We start from the raw sequence: 20348 nt of genomic DNA on the forward strand, positions 1-20348 counted from the left end.
TGAGATGACTCTCAGCAGAGCCTACGGCTTCACTGAACCTCTGTTCTTCAGTGTCTGCCACTGTGTGCACTTAATGCATATTAACGGCGTAACTTCCCAAGGAGCTTTGTAATTCCTCTGTGGAAATGCCACCACTGGAACGAAAGGGTGTGCTATCGTATAGTTTGCCCCCATGCTGGAGTGTAACGAGGCCAGCCCAGCTGCTGGGGTAAACTACTGGCAATCCAGTGTGTTACCTCTCTTCATTTTGGGCTTAATTTTTCAAGGTCAAAATGTAATCTGGAGACATTACTTTATACCGCAGTCAGATGCTAACCACATTACAGACTTTTATTGAATTATGTGATAAAGTTGTGAATTGGCTCTCATTTTCTTTAAATACTCCAGTTTTAAAGGATTTCTACTGTGTTTCAAATAGTTTATCAACCATGAGGCTATAGAAATTCTACTTGAGCAACAAAATTAATGTTCTCATCCACCTTCACAATGTTGTTTACCTAATGAATTTTATCTCTTGTGTTTCATTATAATTAGTCAAAAATAAAAAGGTTGCCAAAGGCAGAACTACAACTCTTTATGTAATTCCAAATATAGAAACTCGAGAATTCCAATGAAAGGGGAGGGGGGTGGAGGTAGAAGAAACCTAGGAAAACCGATGGACTTGTGTATTAGAGCTGCCATTTTGTTTGTTTTTAGGCAGGTTGGTTTGAGCATACTTGGGCCATCCTGACGACCTTCTAGGCTTGGCGTGTCTAGGCCAGAGCACATTTTGAGAAGTAGACGAGGCCTTTCAAATCTTCCAGGAAAGAATTTAGACAACGTCTCTAACTAGAGCGAAAGCAGGAGGAGTAGCAACAGTGAACTTTCACAGACTTGAAGCTAATATGAGCCTCATTGATGTTGATGAAGTTTGTTAAGCAACAGCCAAACTAGGGCTCGGTCACTGGGATGAAAGGGAAGTGACTGTTAATGCCACTCAGGTTTTTAAAAATAAATGAGGGGACTCTGAAGAAGCTATCAAAGTAAGTGTTTGTACCTTAGTTCTAGGCTCTCTGTCTTCCATATATACATATATATATGTAATATGCTTATAGTATGTAAGACATATGTATGTATACCAAATAGAGGGCCATTTCAAAGATTAAATTAGTTAACAGGTGGAAAGCACGGAGATGTAAAGCGCTCACATAGTGCGTGGCACCTCGTACACAGGAAATGGTAGCTATTTTTATTATTAAATTTGAATCACATTTTTTCTGTCTTTACTTCATATAGTTGCCTCCCTATTGGAATTGTTCTGCAAGGTCCCAAATGATACTCTAACCACCTTTGCTTTTCCTATAGCGCCATACAATGATAGATGCTGTAGAAGAATTTATATTTGTTGATTTACGCAACTAAAATTAACTTAGCTCGTACTAAATGTATGTAATTGTGCTCAGCAGTGAATATACAGAAAAATAAGCAGGTCCTAGTCTTGCCCTCTGGGAGGTCCAAGTCTGTAGAGGATGACAGCAACATGTGTACATCATGCATCACATGGCAGCATACATTATAGTATGGTGGTGTGAAGGTGGGAGTAGTAGGGTGTACAGGAGCTCAGAGAGGGGGCTCCCAGAGGCAGCAGTGGGCCAGGGAGGGTTTCCTCACAGAGGTGAGTGCTCGGCCGGCGTCAAGGACAATCAGGGTTAGCCAGGCTTAGGAAGCTGGGTCAGGACGTGCGGAGGCATATGCGCAAGCACAATGCACTCGCCGATCTGCATGTAGCTCACTGAGTCAGGAGCCACACGCGCCTGGTAGGAGGGGAGGCGGATAGGGAGAGCTTCCCAAGCTCCACAAAGGAGTGTAGATTGTGTCCAGAAGATGCTGGGGAGGCACTGAAGACTTTAAGGCAGGCCAGTGAGTTAGAAATACTGCCTTGGGGACAGGCGTGGGGGCAGAACAACCAGTTCAGTAATAGAAGCTCAACAAGCACACAGTGCTTGGTGCTTGACGTAATACTGGCCTTTTAAAGAAAACAAAACAAGCCTCCCAGAAGCTCTAGGAGAGCACTTGGCATCCCAGGCCCACAGCATTGAGTTCAGAATTCCTTAAGGTCCTCAGGACGACCCAGGAGCCCCGAGCAGAAATATAAACAAGCACTCCATCTCAATAAAACAGCAGGCCACAGAAACAAACAGCAAAGCAACAGCTATAATCACAGCAAGAACAACTTGACAGGAGGACTATATCAGGTCAGTTTGGTTAGGGTGCTGAGCCCGATGACTGAGGGGGTGCGCGCGCACTCTCGGCCTGCAGGTGCACAGGGAACACCCCGCATGTTGACTGGCTCCTGGTGGCCCTGAGCTTTGGAAATTGTGCTGCAACCTGGGTTTGTTGTCCCTTCTGATGCATTTAAAAGCAGTTTTCAAAACTCAGCTTTACATTGTCTGTGGTTTTTCTACTTGTTTTGCTTTTTACAATTTCTAATTTATTTGTAGCCAATTACGCCCGCCACGCCCACTTGTCCCCGAGGAGAGCTGAGTGGAAACATGGAAACCACCAGGGTCCTTGATGGCACAGGATCAACCTGGTTGATGAAGGGCTGTGAGTTCCGAACTGCAGAAAACGATTCTCTCCAGTTTTTCTCAAACTTATTTTAACATGGGACCCTTTCATCCAGGGGCCTGTTGGCATGACACTGAATAAGTATTTGGAAATGTTTCTTTAGTCTGAAAAACAACCCATTTGTCTAATGTCCACAGGGTGACTCAATAAGCAGTCACACAGGTGGGCTTACAACCCGGGCCTCCTAGTTCCCATCACAACGTTCTCTTACTCAACATTGTGACGTAAACTCATGATATTTAGGCTAAGGGAGAGGGTTAAATGAAAATTTTTCTTTTAAATGGCAGCATGTCCATCATTTTAAACGGGCTATATATGAAAATTCTTGCCCCCACACCTCCACCCTAGGGCCACTGAATCAGAAATTCTGGGAGTGGGATCCGAAATCCATGTTTTAAAAAGCATTCCAGGTGATTCTATACATAACATGGGTATAGGGAAAGTAGTCAGGCTTCCCATCTGGTGCCATTTTACTTTTAAAGTATGTGATTTACTTTAACTCTCTGAGTCTCAGCTTCTTTACCTACAACAAATCAACCAACCAAAGCACTCCCACTGTTCTGTCCATTTAAAACTCGACATATTAGTGACAAAGGTACACAAAAGCCCCATAATCACTCACTGTACTGTGGCTATCATGCTTTGATTGGCGTCCAGTTAATTCTCAGTGTACAGTGTCTCTACGCAATTACCATGCCCCCTACCCTGGCAATGTCTACTCCGGCTCAGTTGGAGTTTCTAGCGATTTGAACAGCACTGCCTGAGAATGAAGAAACATACCGGGAGCTTTGGCTTTGGATGACCTAAAAAAGGAAGGCGGTCCTTCAAGTCCTTATAATGATGGACTTGTCTGTAGGGCAGTACAGTACAATGAACATGAAAGAAAATATATCTTACTATAATATCACAAAGTCTAGTTGGTAACACTCAACAAGTTATCAATAATAATAATCTGTAAGTAGAAGGAAAACATTCCTTTCATTAACACTTATCTAATATGAAAATATTTCTATGACAAAATCCAACCATCAATGCAGATCAATAAAGATCATATTTCAGCCTGGCCAGTGTGGCTCAGTGGTTGAGCATCGACCTATGAACCAGGAGGTCACTGTTCGATTCCATGGTCAGGGCACATGTCCGGATTGCAGGTTCAATCCCCAGGGTGGGTCATGCAGGAGGCAGCTGATCAATGATTCTCTCTCATCACTGATGTTTCTCTCTATCTCTCCCTCTCCCTTCCTCTCTGAAATCAATAAAAATATAATTTAAAAAAGATCATATTTCAAACAACTGTCATAGCATGAGGAAAGTCGCAGGTGAGCAGGGGGACATGGCAGGACTGAGGAAGAGGGAAATGTGGTGTGGAGGTGAGATAAGCGAGGAGAAACATGAAGAGCAACTTACATCTTAATTTGTCCATGATCTTCCCTCCACACAATGTGGCTAAAGCCATTTTGACAGCAAATACTGAAATTTTGCCATGGCCTTCCCTGTTTCATGATAATAGAAAAGAAAAAAAAAGATGTCATTTGGAGAACTTCCAGTAACAAGGTTTGACATTTTCTGTTCTGTAGAACTCACAGGACAGCTGATGCATTATGTGAACAATCCATTTAGCAAAGGTTGTGAATACAAGTCAACACACATTTCCAAACAACTGTCCAGTTTCCTTCTTTCAAGAGCCAGCAGACTCTTCAAGTTATTCTTTGTAGATGGCAACTTGCTCAAAGCATAGACTGGCAGCCAGAGGGATATGTATCATTTAAATATGGGTTAAAGTCACAGAACATGGGTTTCATAAAATAGTTTTATTAATGACAATTCTATCATTTCTACAATTTATTTAAACACTGCTTCTGATTTTTCTGGTCAGTGAATTCCTGACTTTTGTTAGAGTAACTATGAGGACTTTTTAATCACACATGTTTTTTCCCTAATGATCATTTCTTTCCCACAAGCCAACTGTACTTAGGTTGATCCACCTACTTTTCAAAGGGAGCTGGTATTTTAAAGGGACAAAAGTAAAAGCTCTTTTTGACTGGTTCTCCTTCTACCTAAATGACACCAGAGCTGCCAAATCTTCATTGATTTATGAAGCATAACTAACTTGCCCTTCACAAAGTGTGATACAAAGGGCATACTGTAAGAAGTGTAATATTCCAGGTAATGACTTTCTAGCTGGAATAAACTCTTTATTCTTATGTCCTTAGAATCAGAAAGGGTATCATACAGAATTAGTAATTCACTATTTTGATAGTTGTTACTCTTAAGAGTGATCAAGAGTTATTTAAAATAATAATGGGGCTGAAAGGTAAGTCAAGTCTGTATTGACAAGGGAATAGTATATAGGATGAATCATTTATATGAATAAGATTCCTATAGCTGACATATTAGGAAAATAAGATGTAATAAATAGTTGTGTCTTTGTTCCTTACTAGACTTCAGAGTGAGATCATTTGTTGTTCATCGTTGTTGTTGTCAGTCTTAGCAGAGTGCCTGAAAAACATCTAGCCAGAATGCAAAACCGAAGGAACCCTCTGCTAGTGACACCCCCATTTATATTTCTAAGTCTGACCACAAGACTATGTATTTACTCATTGGAAATCTTCACTTGGATATTCCACGTCAAACCAAGTGTGTTCAAAATGGAACTCATCACCTTTACAGAGCTTCCCCATAATAGTGAGCCAATCCTACTACTAACCTGCTCTTCCTCCTCCAGTCCTTCTGATTGTTAGAATCCCCGAGTACCTAGTTACCCAGTGAATCCTGGGATGGGGATCAGCCTTGACTTCTTGCTCTTCCTAAACTCACTAACACCCGAACACATGTTGAAGGCATTCAAATATCCCTCTTCACTGTACATTGAACTCATTCTTTTCTTCCTATTCCCTCTGCCATTTCTTCCAGCAGTTTTTGCTTTAACACTGTAACAGCCTCTTAAATATCCTGTTTGAATGCTCATATCACAAATTCAGCCATGTTATTTCATTATTAAAAACCTTCTTGCTCTGTTTGCCTAAGGATTTGGTTTTAGCCTTTTCAGTCTTCTCCAGTCTTATCGGCTCCATTTCTGTTGCACTGCACACCACAGTCCCCCTGTTTAAGGCCTCCGCCCTTCCCAGGACTCTCCCACCCATTCATCAAGACCCAGCTCAACAGCTTCATTCACTCTGCTCTGAAAATAGTTTTATTGCTCACCTCCTGGATGTGGAGGCAATGGCTATCCCCTGCACTTTTGCCTATTATGTGGGACCTACACCGTGCGACCTTGACTTGTTCATTTGCGTGTATGCATGTGACTCAACTCCACACTGAGACACCTTGGGGGCAGGACTGCCTTCTGAGTTAGGTGAATTTTAGTGCTTTGCACTTTGTCTCACACAGAGTCACTGAACAATACATTTCTTATATTAATTAATGACTATTAATCATTATAATTGGTGTTGGCAGAATTTTGAATGGCCACTCATTATGTTGTTTACTACTTTTAGAGCAGGCAGCTATAATAAAAATGCAATCATTTTGTAAAAAACCACCCCATTAAAAGTTATTCAATGTCCCCTGCATTCCCAATTGCATGGTTAACTAGAAATATCAAAAATTTTATTTTATGAAAGAATTAGTTTCTTTTCCTAAACTGAAACATGGCTCAAATAAGGAGAACAGGAAAGTCTACACAGTGTGGAGGGACAGGAGTAATATAGAGATAAAGCAGTCTTCAAAATGCAAAGAAATTGAACAGCATTATATGTGAGACTTTAAGAGCGATATGAGTTTCTTTCAGTGATTCGGAGCGAACAATTTAACTCAAGAAAGGGAACAGACCACAGATGATGTTGGAACTGAGCGATCTCCAAAGGATGAAATGATGAGAGCTCACGGGTGAATGCTTAAACCTCAGCTTTTAATGAAGAAGATCATAGGGAGATTGCCAGTCCTGTATTGTTCCTGGAAATGCAAGATTAATGCTATGAAACCCAACAGTGGTTGTATCGGAGCTATTCTGCCAAATTGATACAATAAATCTCGGTAAATCACCAAGTGGAGGGCAGCTCAATGAGAGCTCTGCAGGAACTCAGGGGTGAAATTAGCCCACTGGAATGTATTGTTATGCAGGCTACGGTGCCAGATGGCAAATGTGACCCCTGTTGGGAAGGAGGAGTCAGAGGCCTCTGCGTTCAGACCATTGACAAACCTTTAAGGAGTTGGAGGAGTGAGTGGAGATGACTGACTCCACAATGGAGAATGAGGGCACCGGAGACTTAAATACAGATGGATCCTTCCTTTCCTTTCCTTTTCTTTCATTTTCAGTAGATACAACAGGGTGAAGAAAAGGGTGGGGGGAGGGGAGAGAAAGATTTTCTAAAGGCCTTTGACAAGATTCCATAACAAAGGCTACTCTTTACTGTCATCTTGGGATCAGGGTCCCTACTTTTGTGTGAAGAAAGAATTGGCATTAAATAAAGAAGCGAGGAGCAGAGGGAAGCTGGCTCCATCTCCAGTGGAGAAATGTAGGAACTACTCTCATTAGAAATGGTCCTTCATCGGGGCCATTTGACTCGGGAACAGTCAGTGAGACACGTCCATGGCCAGGACGTGGAAAGTCAAGCTCAGGAGGATGGATAACAGGAAGCTTTCCGGAGTCGTGTGCAAACGGGCAGGAAAGCAGCCTATTGTTCCAAAGTGAGTCAGCACGTGCCAAGCCTCTAGGAGTGAAGCAGTAAAGCCCAACATATGGGGTGTTGGCTGTCGGCCACCACTTGGGAAGCAGCCCTGCAGAGTGTACGGCGGAGGAAAACCATAGATTGTCCCTAAGGCTGCGGGCCAGGCCGCCTCGAATGGGCGAGCCCAGGAGAGCACCGGAGAACGTCTATCTCTTCTCTCGCTTTTATGAAACGCCATGGCAGCATGCCTGCACTTCACGTGCAGTTCTATGGCCACCCCGAGAAACACGTCACAGAGCCGATGTGCCTAAGGTTCTGTGCTTCATTGGGAATCAGTGATCAATGACAGGACCATATAGCTTTTCTTTGTAAAGTCAAGCTTTAGTGCAGCTGATGTTTTCATAGCATAAAAAATACAGTGGAAGCTTAAAACAGATATTTACTATTAGCCTGTCATTTTTTATTAAAAAATAATTTTATTTTTAATGTAAACATTTTACTTATTTTAATATTTTTTTTCAATGTAGAGTGAGAACACAATGGATAAAACATACTTTATTCTCTCCACCCCCCGCCCTCTCCCACTGTTTGTCTTTTTGGCATAATGGAATATATCCCACTTATAAGCCAATCACACTGAAGGTTTTGCTGATGCAAACTTTACTTTCCTGTTCTAGCTTGATGTCAAAAAACACCCAATTATATGGTTATATTGGTATTTAAGTAATAACTAAAAGGGTATTAAAAGAACTAGCAAATTATCAAAGGTACAAACTGGAATTGCTTCGTAAATCAATGTTTCTTTTTTTTTTAAATTTCCCTTTATAATTTGTTTTCTTACTTTGCATTTTTTCAAAGTCTTCAGAGGGGCAACTGATTGACGATGGAAACAAGAAAAGCACGCCCCCTTGGGTTACTATACGGAGATTTGCAGCGTGTCTGTCTTAAGAACATTTGACTCATCCTAATAAAAAGTGAGTCATTATGCTCAGATTCCATGAGTTTATAGAGAAAAGCCGATTTCTTTGAACTAAGAACATATTACCTTCAGGGGAAAGTTGACTGGGCGGGAAAATCTGCTTCGACAAGAAGGAAAAACAACCAATAGATAAGGAAAGGTCTGGGATGCTGGGCCGGGTTCAAAACAGAATTTCCATTTTCTCCAAATGGCTAAGAGAGGTTCTCCAAGCAGAAGTTAAAGAATCCCATGACAAATTTCACATCCCTGAAAGTGGGATTTGGAATCTGAGTCTTTTTTGAACAGGCTGGAGGAATTATTTCTCTATCTAGGAGTACTAAAATCAGAAGCTCGTCTTCTGCCAATCTGTTTTACAAAAACATTTGGTAAGCATTTTTGATACGCAAAGGCACAACACTCAACCTGCGCCATCACTTCCTGCTCCGGCTTCTTTCCTGGGATGACTGGTTGATATGCATCACTCACTTAGTGACTCAATAGATATGTAGTGACAATGCTTAAGAGGCTGGGGATATTTACTCACAGCCTATTGGAGAGAAAGGTGAAAACCAGTTAGTTTTCATACCACACATTTTCACAAAGTGCATGGAGTTCTTCCTATTCATCTCTAATCCCCAGTAATATCCTAGTACCTGGCACATAGCAAGCTCTTTATATGTATACATGCTTTCTGACTTACCACTTAAGTTTTACATTGAGAAATTCTAAGTGTTTGAGTAAAATTGCAAACATTGACTTTAATGGCCCTTAATATTAGATTGCACAGTCATGTGATCCCTTGAATTTAGAAGTGATCACATACATAATTTGGGCTAGATCACATACGTAACTCTTGTTTTGGGGGTAGTGAAGCTAACATGTGGACAGATAGAAACTCCTCATTTGGCTCTGGCATCCCAGAGGTTAGCAAACTATCTGGGAAGAGAAGCTCTCATAGCACTGGGCCAGGTGAGTTTGCCAGAAGTTTCTCCAGAATGGAAGGGGCCAATTCTGTCGACATTGTCTCCCTTACCCCTATGAAATCCCATCTGCTACTCATCCAAAGTATAAGTCAGAAAGAGGAGTGGCATTGAGATGTTCAATTTATCTACAGCTGTGAAAACTCTTCAGAAAGTGATTCCATGTTTAGCAACATAAGTATTTTCTTCCAGAACAAAATTTTAGTGACCAGATGAGAAAATTCTATGGATATCTCGAATTGAAGATGTGCATAGAAAAGCCAAGTAAGCAAAATTTTAAATATTTAGTTCTAGCCATATGGGTAATGAAGAAAAAAAAAGAAAAAAATTTGGTTTCATATGACTCTTCTCTTTTTCCTTTGCCTCAAAAGTGAACAACATGTTTTGTTTTTGCACAGAGAAACGGCCATGTTCTTTGTAGCACGTCTTGCATTAAACATTAGAATAATTTTTAAAACTCAAAAGGCAGAAGGATTTTGGCAGAATTCCAGGATTATTTCACATCCATCCATCTTAATAGTGTTGTGGTTCTTTTCATCGTGTTGGGGCCTGGGGGCGGGGGGTCAGCAGTGGGAATGGATGTTCAAATGGCTCAGCAAGGTGCCATATGTCAAACAGAGAGGAAAATACCAGGATTTTGTGTTCTGTATTCTCTATGAGAGAATATTGTACAATGGATCTGAGTTCTGGATGGCAGTCATAAAAATGACTCTAAATCTACAATGTGTAACTTGTTAAGTCCAAATATATCTTTCACACACACTCTGTCAAATATGTCTAAATACCACACACTGAAAAGGCTAGAAATGTGAGGGTAATAATAATACCCTGTAATAAGCAGGGAAAGCCTGGGGAAAAAGTCCATTAATTCTCATTTAAAAAATGAAACAGAAAACATGAATAGAAATGAACTTAAACTGCTTCCTGAGACAAAATGATTTTGACTTTTCTCTCCATTCACCTCATCTAGTATGCAGCTGTACTACCTGTAAATTATTTAACCTCTTGTCTCAGCTTCATCACTTACTCACCCTGGAGAATTATGATAATATAGTGCCAGATCTGTAAGATTGTTGGGACACAGCAAATGAGGAGGGCATCTTAGCTATTATTACAATGATTATATTATCATCATTAGAGAATTGGCCTGAAAAATGGAGCTGGACCCCTGAAAATAGGAAAATCACCCCCCTTTTAATATTTACCACTGTCCTACTATGAGTTTTGAGTGGCTGAATATATGTGAAAATAACGTTTGCTAAAAACAAGGCCATTATCCCATAATCTACTTTATGATGAACTATCCTAACAAGAAAGATTCTCCTGAGTTGAAATGAGATTAAGTTAACAGACTAAATTGATGTTAGTCTTTCCCAGGAATAGGAAGAGAGTAAGACAAGTATATTGAAATCTTTTGTGAAAATAGGACCATGTGCATTAGTGACTGTGAATGTTTGATTTTCTTCTCTTGTGGAGCAGAAGTTAAAATAGAGGGTGTGAATCTTGGTGACAGAGCAAACTTGGACTCACTAGTCTTGGTAATGTATCAGAGAGCAAGGAGGACTTAATCTCAGAAAACAACGAAATCAGTGTGACAAGAGCTAAGAAAAGTCAACCTTTGATTTTCATTCATTCATTCATTCACTCATTCACTGGGTGATTCATTATGAGCTGTGTAGTATACTAGGTGCTGTGCGCACAAAGAAGAAGACCTGGTTCCACTCTAAGGCAGCTTATGGGATCCAGGCAGATGAACAGTAAGACATGAGCTAGAAGAGAACAACAGAACCAAATGTAAGGAGCTGGGAGCTGGGGAAGGGTGAGAAAATCAGCCACGAGAGGTGAATTGCTCCACTGTGTATCTGATTTTGAGAACTTACCTCTCAAAATGGCCACACTTTTAAGAATTATTTTCAAGGTAACCATTATACCTCAATAAAGCTGTTTAAATAATAATGATTTTCATCTGACTTTCTGCCATGTTATTTTTCTTTTGTACTTTCAATTTTCTAAAAAAGAATAACAATAAAAATCCTTAGAATACCCCAAAGAGATCTGTCCTCATTTCAGATCATTTTCTTGGCAGAGTCCAACTGGGTAGGTCTGGTGAATTTTAAGGCACCATGAAAATAATGACCACTTTTCTTTGAATCCAAGTTCTTATTTTTCATGAATTTATATTGGTGTAATCTCTTTTCTTTTTTATTTTTTCATCATCTCTTTTGAGACCAGGTTCTTAAGGTATCTCTAACTTATACTTTGGATTTTATGTTTTTTTTTCTTCTTAATCTGTTCATTTAAATACAACAAATAAAAGAAAATCTCTTAAATGTGTGATTCTATAATAGCAACAGCACATCCTTGATCTTCTAGTATCAGGCTCATTCATGTCGACCACAATACAAGGCTCCTTTATAAACACTTGGGTGTGTCACGGGATGGGTGGTAGGAGGAGACATCAGATTCCCATACTGGATCTCATTTGGATAAATAGGAGTTTACAACGATAAGAAATAGATCAACATTCCTTTTATTCTTGTTTCTCTTCTTATATTCACTTCTAAGTTGAATTTTCAGATATCAGTACTTCCTGGTAGCTTATATCTCACATTGTCTAAAATGTGAAAAGCCACAAGAGGGGAAATTTGATTATCAGTAGAATGGCATATACTCATCTGCTCTGTCAAAGGACCGAAGGCGAAGAACCTCAGACTGGGGCCCCTGTGTGAATGTGTCTCTACCATGAGCTCTCTCTATGTAGATGTATCTATCCATCTACTACAATGAGATCAGGGGCCTTCGTACCTGTGTGAAGAGTAGGAACCAAGCAAAGGTTTCTTCTGAACATTTGTGTGACCTGCGCCTTAAGCTTAGCATTCATCATTCTTGAAATAATTCAGCCATAGTATCATAGTTATTTAAAAAACAGTTACAGCTCTATTTTTTGAAATGATCTTCCCAATATTTCTAAACAATAGTGAAAAATATAACCCTATTAGTTTCAGTCCCATATATTTTACTAAATCCCCCTTCCTTATTATTAATCTGCCCTGTTTCTATATTTATAGAGTGGGCCCAAATTATCTTTTAGCTTTGATTCTTTATGAATCACCCAGTAGTACTCCAAAAGTGAGCAGGAAATTATATTACTCTCTTTATATTTTCCATTGTGACACTTATAACAAATAAGTCCCTTAAAGACTCGACGGGTGAATCTGAAAGCTGCCCTGCTCTTGCTAAGGGGACAGGATGGGAACGCTCCTTCTAGGACTTCCATGGCCTGGCTCCTTCCTGCCACCTGTCCTGAGGAACCACAGCCTCTCTACCTGCCCTGCTCCGTTACCATAGCGATTAGCCCAAAGCAGTACATCAGCTCTGAGGTCGGTACAGACTGAGCATAGAGTCTTTTATGCTGGACGGCTGGGTTTAGAATTGTTTACTGCAACATGAGAATTTCTCAGAACGTAAGAATCTCAGAAGCAACAATGCATACTGGTCCGACTGAGCACAAACACTTCTGTTAGCACCCGGGGTTGCAAAGGCACAGCTGGCGACTTTTGTAAGTCAGGGGCATAAAAACGTTAGCCTGTGCCCGCCTTACATATTCCCGAGCATTGGCCAGACCATGAGACTGAGGCTGAAACGCGTCCGAGAGTCTTAAAGTGAGATTGCCGAAAGGTCAAGTTAGTAATTTCCCTTTTTCATATTCAAAGCCAGTCGCGAAAGTGGAGGCGTTGATACCATCTCTAGGCCAGAGGCTTTCACAAGAACCCCTTTGAAATTACAGGCTGATCATGTCATTCAGGGGCGTGTTTCTATCTCACAAGGCTGCACTATGCCGTGGAGAAGGCACCTTGGCTGAATACCTAAGCGCCCACCCTGCCCCTGCACGCTGAGGCCCCGGACAATGACAGTCCCTTTGTGCTTCAGCTCCTTGACCCATTAAAAAGGAGATTTGGAAACGCAGTCTTTAAGATCTCAGGCAGCTCTGAAATTCTCTGACTCCATGAGGGGAAATGATAAGATAATGAGGCTGGATTTCAATCGTGGTGCGTGGACAGCTTCACTCTGTGTGATGCGGCACGTCCTCGGCCAGGCCAGGCCAGGCAGGTCATAACCACTCTCACTGGGCTGGCCCCGACACCCCTTTCCACCTCTCACTGTTCACTCCAGGGTCTTGTCACTTCCCCTCAGAAACACTGTCTTGGGCAATTTGCAAAGAAGAGAGTGAAAAACATCCCCCCTCTGCATGCTTCATTAAATCGCTTCCCTGGCACGCCATCACACACTTTCAAGCGTCCATAGCTTCTAGAAAGCGTGGGCTGAGTTAAATACAGGTCAGGACATAAAATACAATTGTACTCAATTTCCTATTTTACTCTCTAGCCTTTTCCACAGCAGTTAAAATTTATGTCAAACACAGAGACACTTTATTGAAATAAGTATCTGATCAAGACGAAAGAGGCAGTAGGTTGCTCGAGAAAATTATCTGCAGTAAAGACCAAGAAGGTACAAGAGGAGCATGTAAAACGTAACCGCCATTCAGAAGGCACTCACGGGTCAAAGGCCGCCAGCAGGAAGTTGAGCAGGAGGCCGATGGACTGCTCCACGTGGATCTGGTGCGTGGTGGGCATCCGCTTGTTGAGCTGGTAAAAAATGGTGGAGAGCACAGCCTCCAGGCGAGCCACGTTGAGTTCCGTGTTCGGGTCCAGGTTGTTCAGCGCATTTTCCCGCAGAGCTTCTATGACGTTCCAGATGTCCACCAGGTGCACTGCGCACAGGTAAAGGAGAGTGAACGCATCAGGCCACGGTGCAGAGAAAGGCAAGCTCACTATTCACACGTCCCACCTGTCAAGGCGCTCACCGGCTGTGTGTTCGACGACTGTAGGGTTGCCATAAGCACAGTACACAGTGCATCATTCCAAAGACTGGATCTACAGTGTATAATAGCATGCAAATGCTTTACTGAATACCACAGTAGATAGTTACTTCTAGTCTTCATAACAACCCTGAAAATATAGCTGTTTTCCCCACATTACGGGTGAGGAAACAGGATCAGGGAAGTTAACTGACAAAACACAAGTCCAAGTCCAGTCAATGGCAAAACTGGCCTTCAAATCCAAGTCAGTCTGGCTTCTTTAAAAAACTGACATAAAGTTGGCATTTAACATCGTGGGCCTAGAAGGTGTAGACTATGTGGATTAGATAAATTTATACATCGCAATCCCATTACCACAGTGTTAGCTAACTTCTCCATCACGTTCTATCATTTCCTTTTCACAGTGAGAACATTTAAGATCTAGTTTCTCAGCAACTTCGAAGTAGATACTATTTGTGATTATAGTTAACAAGTCTATTGGCTTAAAAGCATTTTCCCGTTGTACATGCTAACCCCTAAAAAAAAAGAGAGAGAGAGAAAAAAACCCTACAACACTTAAATTGTATTATTTGGAAGGATGTCATAACTGCATTTGAGAATTTAAAATATTTTCATTTACATATTCTTAGTAGTATAAGGTTTGAAATAAGAAGAAAGTGGACAGGAAGACAGGGGTGGGGGTTATGAGGTATCACTACAATGCAACAGCAGAACTAAGTCACAGATAACTTCGCTGGTGAGAGCAAACAGCCAATTAACTTAAGTCATGGTTGCTTTCACTAGGGTGGTCAAGAAATCCATTTCTATTTCTGTTCGCCCTGAGGTCTTGTTATGACGTCCCAGTAACCATTGCCACAATCAAGATAATACATCCATCACCCCCCAAAATCTCCATGTGCTCCTTTGAAATCTGTCCCAAACCACAGATCTGCTTTCTGTCATGATTTTCTAGGATTCTATATAGCTGAAATCATCCGGTGTGTACTCTTGTTTTTTTTTTTTTGGGGGGGGGGTGTGTGTCTGGATACTTGTACTAGTATAGCCATTTTGAGAGTCATCCACGTTGTTGGATGTAGTAGTAGTTTGTTCCTTTTTGTTGCTGAATAGTATTCTATTAGATGGATATATCACAATTTGGCTGTCAACACACCTGATGGACATTTGGTTGTTCTGGTTTCTGGTGATAAAGAATAACGTTGCTATGCACAATCATGTACAAATCTTGGTGCAGACACAAGCGTCCAGTTCTCTTGCTAAGTACTTAGAAAGGAAGTGGCTATGTTGTATGGTAGGTGTGTTTAATTTTGGAAAATCTCCCAAAGTGTTTTTCAAAGTAGTTGCACTATCTTACATTCCCATTAAGAGTGTATGAGAGTTCCAGTTTCACCACAATTCCACCAAGTTCTGGGTTCACTTTTCATTACACTTTTGCATTTGGAAATAAACGTTGTCTTTCTCAATGAAGTGCAGTTCCAGTTCCTGAGAAATGTGCATTCCCAAGTTCTAGTCTCCTACAGCTTTGCTAATTTCTGACACTGTGTTGAAAGACACAAAACTGACACCTATTGAGCTCCTCGACTTGGAGTCCAGAGCAGTGGACTTGGAGTCTGAAGACCTAGGTGCAAGGCTGGCTCTTCTACAAGAGTTTACCCTCTTAGCTTCGAAGACTTACAGCCTCGCTTCCTAAGCTATGAAGTGGGTATTGTGTTCCTTAAATGGGAAATGCATTAAGTCAAAAGCAGCAGTGCCTGGTACACAGACACAATACATTACACATGAACAAATGAATAAAGTAAGTTCATATAATTTTTTTTGCATATCTATGGGTTTTGACACAGGAACACAAAAAACTTTTCAAATGAATTACTTTAATGTTAAGTTTGGATAAATTCAGATTTATGGGTTTTTAAATTTACAAAATTCTCTGTATATCACACAAGGAAATTATTTGTATTTTTTTATGTTATTTGTCAAATTTTCCACTTTAACAAGCAAGGCGCTCCAAAAATAAAAGCATCTATAAGTTGAATTTATTTATTTTTTGAGGAAAAAAAAGCTGTGATTTCTACCACTATTATTTGATCTCTAGAGCATCTGGATCCAGTCCTTGGGGAGATCTGTGGGTGCAGGACACAAAAAGAGCAGTGATGAGGGGACCCGGCCTGTCATCCTGATTGGTATCTGTGCTCAGGCCACCAAGGGAAGTAGGCTACTATCTGCTTCCTGACTCTGGGTCGTGTGAAACAGGCACTGGAGAAGAGGCACACGAACGGTGAACTTGAGCATAGGAGGGAGATGGCTACAACCAAGAAGGAGAAATGGCTGCTGGGAGAGGGAGGGCATCTGGATGCTTAGGTTTCCCCTAGAGTCTTTGTAGGGCACAGAGAGGCTCCCAGGATTCCCAGGGGTGGAATCATACAAGTCCATGGAAGCAGCCAGCATGTCCATAGATGGTGGGAGGGTCCCTCAGGAACTCCAGCCTCTGTGTGGCCAGCCTACACCAACCTCCTCTCTGCCAAACCCACTTTCTCTGGGATTCCCTCCCTTGATGAATGGCCTCAGCCCCTACATTCTTCCCCCACCCCAGCTAGAATCTGGATTTCATCCCTGGATCCTCATATCTCATACGCAATCAATGACCAAGTCCTACTGGACTCTATCTCCAAAGTATCACTTTAATTCCTCCATTTCCACGGACTCTTATTCCCATCACCCAATTTCACCACCCAATGTTATCACCATTATCTCATTGACTAGGTCCATTCTTTCATCTTCATTCTTTCTTCGTGCCAATTGATTCTAAACACTGTAGCCAGGTGGTATTTCTGAGCTGCATATCTGACTTGTCACTCATACACTGTGTAAACTCCTTTAGTAATTTCCCGTTAAGTTGAAACTCTTCAAAATGGATGGTGAAGTTCTTTCAGACCTGGCCCCACTTCCTTCTCATCTATGTCTCATCTATGCCTTAGTGTCAACACCACTTCAAGGATGCTTGTCTGGATCTCTCACCTCTAGGTTTTGTACCCTCCTACCTGCCACCTTAGGACCCTGCTATCCCCATTATTCAGTGGACTCTGTGCAGGCCGGCTGGTTGTCTGTTTGTCTTCTGCATTGTATGTTGCACAGGAAGAGACTCCGTCTGCCATGATACTGTTCACACCCCCAGCCTCACACACCGCAGGAGCTTAATACATATCTGTTGGCTCAGTAAACACATGACAAGATGACGACTCAACAGTGAGTGTGCATGTGACTGCTAAAGAGGCAATATGGTATAGTCACGCAGAATCACAAAAGCCTTGGTTTGCATCCCAGGTACATCATCTGTCATGTCACTTGGCTTTTCTGAGTCTTCATCTTAGCAAAGTGGGGCTGGCAAGAGCATCTACACTCAGATGATTACTATACAGAATTGGAAAAAAAGAATGAATGGGGTGATGCTTATAAATTGCTTGGGTAGGGCATGCAACTTGGGAAATAATAATATGGACACATAAAGTATCCAGAAATCATATGAAAGCTACTAAAAATAAATATGTTCTATATTTGGGCTTTCACATTTAAAGTCTCCATATATGGAAAAAGGAAGTACTAATTACGGCTGTGAGACTAGATAATTACACATGAAAGTACAATGAGGCTTCATAGTTATGTGCAAGGCCCTGCGGTAGGGCCTGGGGACTCAATGGCAAACAATGCAGACCTGGCTCCTGCCTCGGGGAACCGAGTCTGAAGGGGACACAGAGACGAGTCACAGTCACACAAACAGATAAGCAGAAATTCTGTGACTTGCTGGGTTACGTTATGGCTGTGAAGGGGCCAGAAGTACAAGAAAAGCACTTCACACGGTATTTCGTGCACAATAAGCATAGTTCAATATCTACTAGTTATTATTGAGAAAGACGAGTATCACAATTCTTTTGCTGAGTTGAGGAGGAACACTACGAAATGTGCTAAGTCGAGAGTCATTAGGCAGTTATCAAGGGGTCTGTTTTAAAGTCTGACTGTTGTATAAATATGTTGCTTCCAGTTGAGCATTTTGGAAAATGAAGACATCTAGGTATGCAAGAATGGTGATATACCACTAGATGGCACTGCACACATTTTACTAATAGCTCGCAAGCTGTAACTGTCCATCATAAAGCAACTGCTATTAGGTATAGGCGATAGGAAGTGGGGTTTCCTCATCCATATGACGGTATACATTTTACACTAATAGACTAGAAAAGGCAACAGTTTGCACAGTGACATTATTTTGTTAACATTAATCATATCAAGAATAAACAAAAGGTTTTCTTAAAAGTAGAATTTAGTTCTTCATAGAATAAAAACGGTTAGTGTTAACTGCAGATAATTAATCATGAACACCTCACAGTAGCTTTGTCTTTATAAATAAATGAAAATAAACAAAACTTCAACAGTTTGTTTTAAATCCAAGAAATCCCAGGAGGAAAGAAAAAGGCTAGGATGGGGATTGGGGGAGGAGGGTTTGGGGTTCGGGGAGGGGGGTGGTTTCCCCATGGGTAGAGAAGAATTTTCAAATCTCAAGTGATGTTGCTCATGTGTCCCACTATTTGAATAGGAGATGGACTCTTAGTTCATAGTTAGAGATGACTTAAATCCAGGCGTCCCTGGGGAATGTACAGAAATGCCAAACTCATTGATAGCTAATAGAAATGATGGATGTCATAAGCGTTATTGGAAGTAGAATTGTGTGAATAGGGTAAAATACAGAAGAGAGGGTACAGAAAGTACAGGAATACCAAAAGACAGCTTCGAGATTTAGTCTATCACTGAGTTTGTCCAGAACCAGCCTTCCCGGGACCCCCTCACAGAGACCGGGTGCAGGCCAGCGGCTCTAAGCACAATGCCCTTTTTCCTGAAGCACTTGGAGATCTCTTCAAAATTCCCAAGCCCAGACTCGACCACTCACTGACTAGAATCGAGGAGGGTGGGCAAGGGTTTTGACAAAGGTCTGCAGGTTGATTCTGCCAACCACTCGTTTAGAAGCCTTGGGACGGCTCTCAGAGGGCCTTCGGGTAGGGAGGGCCAGTAAACAACCACCTTGCAGAGCTTTCACTTCCATCACTTCGGAGGAGTGGCTCTCACTGGAGGCACCTACGAGGCTGGAAACCGCTTCCTGGTGATGCCGCTGTGGCTGGTCTGGGCCATACTTGGAATTGCAAGGTACGAGGTCTGTTAGGAATGCAGACTCTCTGCATCCCCCTCTCCCTCCCTTAGACCTAGAGAATCAGAATCTGTCTTTTAACGACGTCCCCCGTGTACATTCACAATAAAGTACAAGAAGTGCCTGAAATCGGTAGTTTTCACTCCTCTCGCATCAAGATGGCCTGCGATGTCTTATTAGGTTGTGAGGTGAGCAGCAAGAAGCTGGTAGTTACCAATTCATTTCTGCAGTGTAAGGGTGATTTCTGTGATTATGTCCATACACAGTGTCTTAGAGGGGTTCGAGATTATGTCTATAAGAAGGCCACTCATTGCATTATGATCTGCTTTCATATCATATGTGAAAGGAAATGGCAGTTGGGCTGGGAATGGAAGATGATTTGTTGATATGCCACAGAGACTACATATGCCATAGGGATATATATATATATATATATATATATATATATATATATATATCCTCTACTGTGTACACTATGAGTGTGTGTACCCATGTTCACGCTCTCTCAACCCACAGCCTCCCTGGTTATTCATGTTTCCAGTGATGGTGACTGGTGTCTGAGTCTTTGCTATGACTTGTTTTCCTATTTTTTAAAAATAGATTTTTATTGATAAAGAGGATAGAAGAGGGTGAGAGAGATAGAAACATCAATGATGGGAGAGAATCATTGACCGGCTGCCTCCTGCAGGCACCACACTGGGGATCGAGTCTGCAACCCGGGCTTGTACCATGACCTCCTGGTTCATAGGTTGACGCTCAACCACTGAGCCATGCTGGCTGGCTCCTTTTCCCATTTCTGAGACACACAGGCAAATGCAGATTTGACTTGCTCGTCAGACCCCAGGGTAAAGGAGATAGGTCATTTCTCCTGAAAATTCATCCAGTTCTCTCCGCCCTGGACCTAGGTCTCCTGACCTTCAGTGCACGATTTCTGGGTGAAATTTCCACTGTAGCCACACTCTTCAGAGTCTGAGAACCAAGTTCAGGTGGTGTTTCTGATTAGTTTACACTGTGGGTTTGAAGTGCCAAATGGTGTGTGTTTCATAGCATATTCTTAAAATAT

General features: G+C 41.6%; 1 protein-coding gene across 6 annotated transcripts in view; it reads right to left on the reverse strand.

Annotated features, from left to right (window-relative positions):
* Window positions 1-20348, reverse strand: part of DTNA (dystrobrevin alpha) — a 219323-nt gene that overhangs the window by 67873 nt on the left and 131102 nt on the right. For all 6 annotated transcript variants that reach the window (XM_023756407.1, XM_006091646.3, XM_006091653.3 and 3 more), the window contains exons 5-6: window positions 13773-13986; window positions 4015-4100 (exon numbers count right to left, since the gene is read on the reverse strand). In XM_023756407.1, the coding sequence (XP_023612175.1) occupies window positions 4015-4100; window positions 13773-13986 (300 nt within the window). The remainder of the gene's footprint in view (window positions 1-4014; window positions 4101-13772; window positions 13987-20348) is intronic.

Source organism: Myotis lucifugus, unplaced genomic scaffold (assembly GCF_000147115.1).
Source record: "Myotis lucifugus unplaced genomic scaffold, Myoluc2.0 scaffold_93, whole genome shotgun sequence".
Classification (NCBI taxonomy): Eukaryota; Metazoa; Chordata; class Mammalia; order Chiroptera; family Vespertilionidae; genus Myotis; species Myotis lucifugus.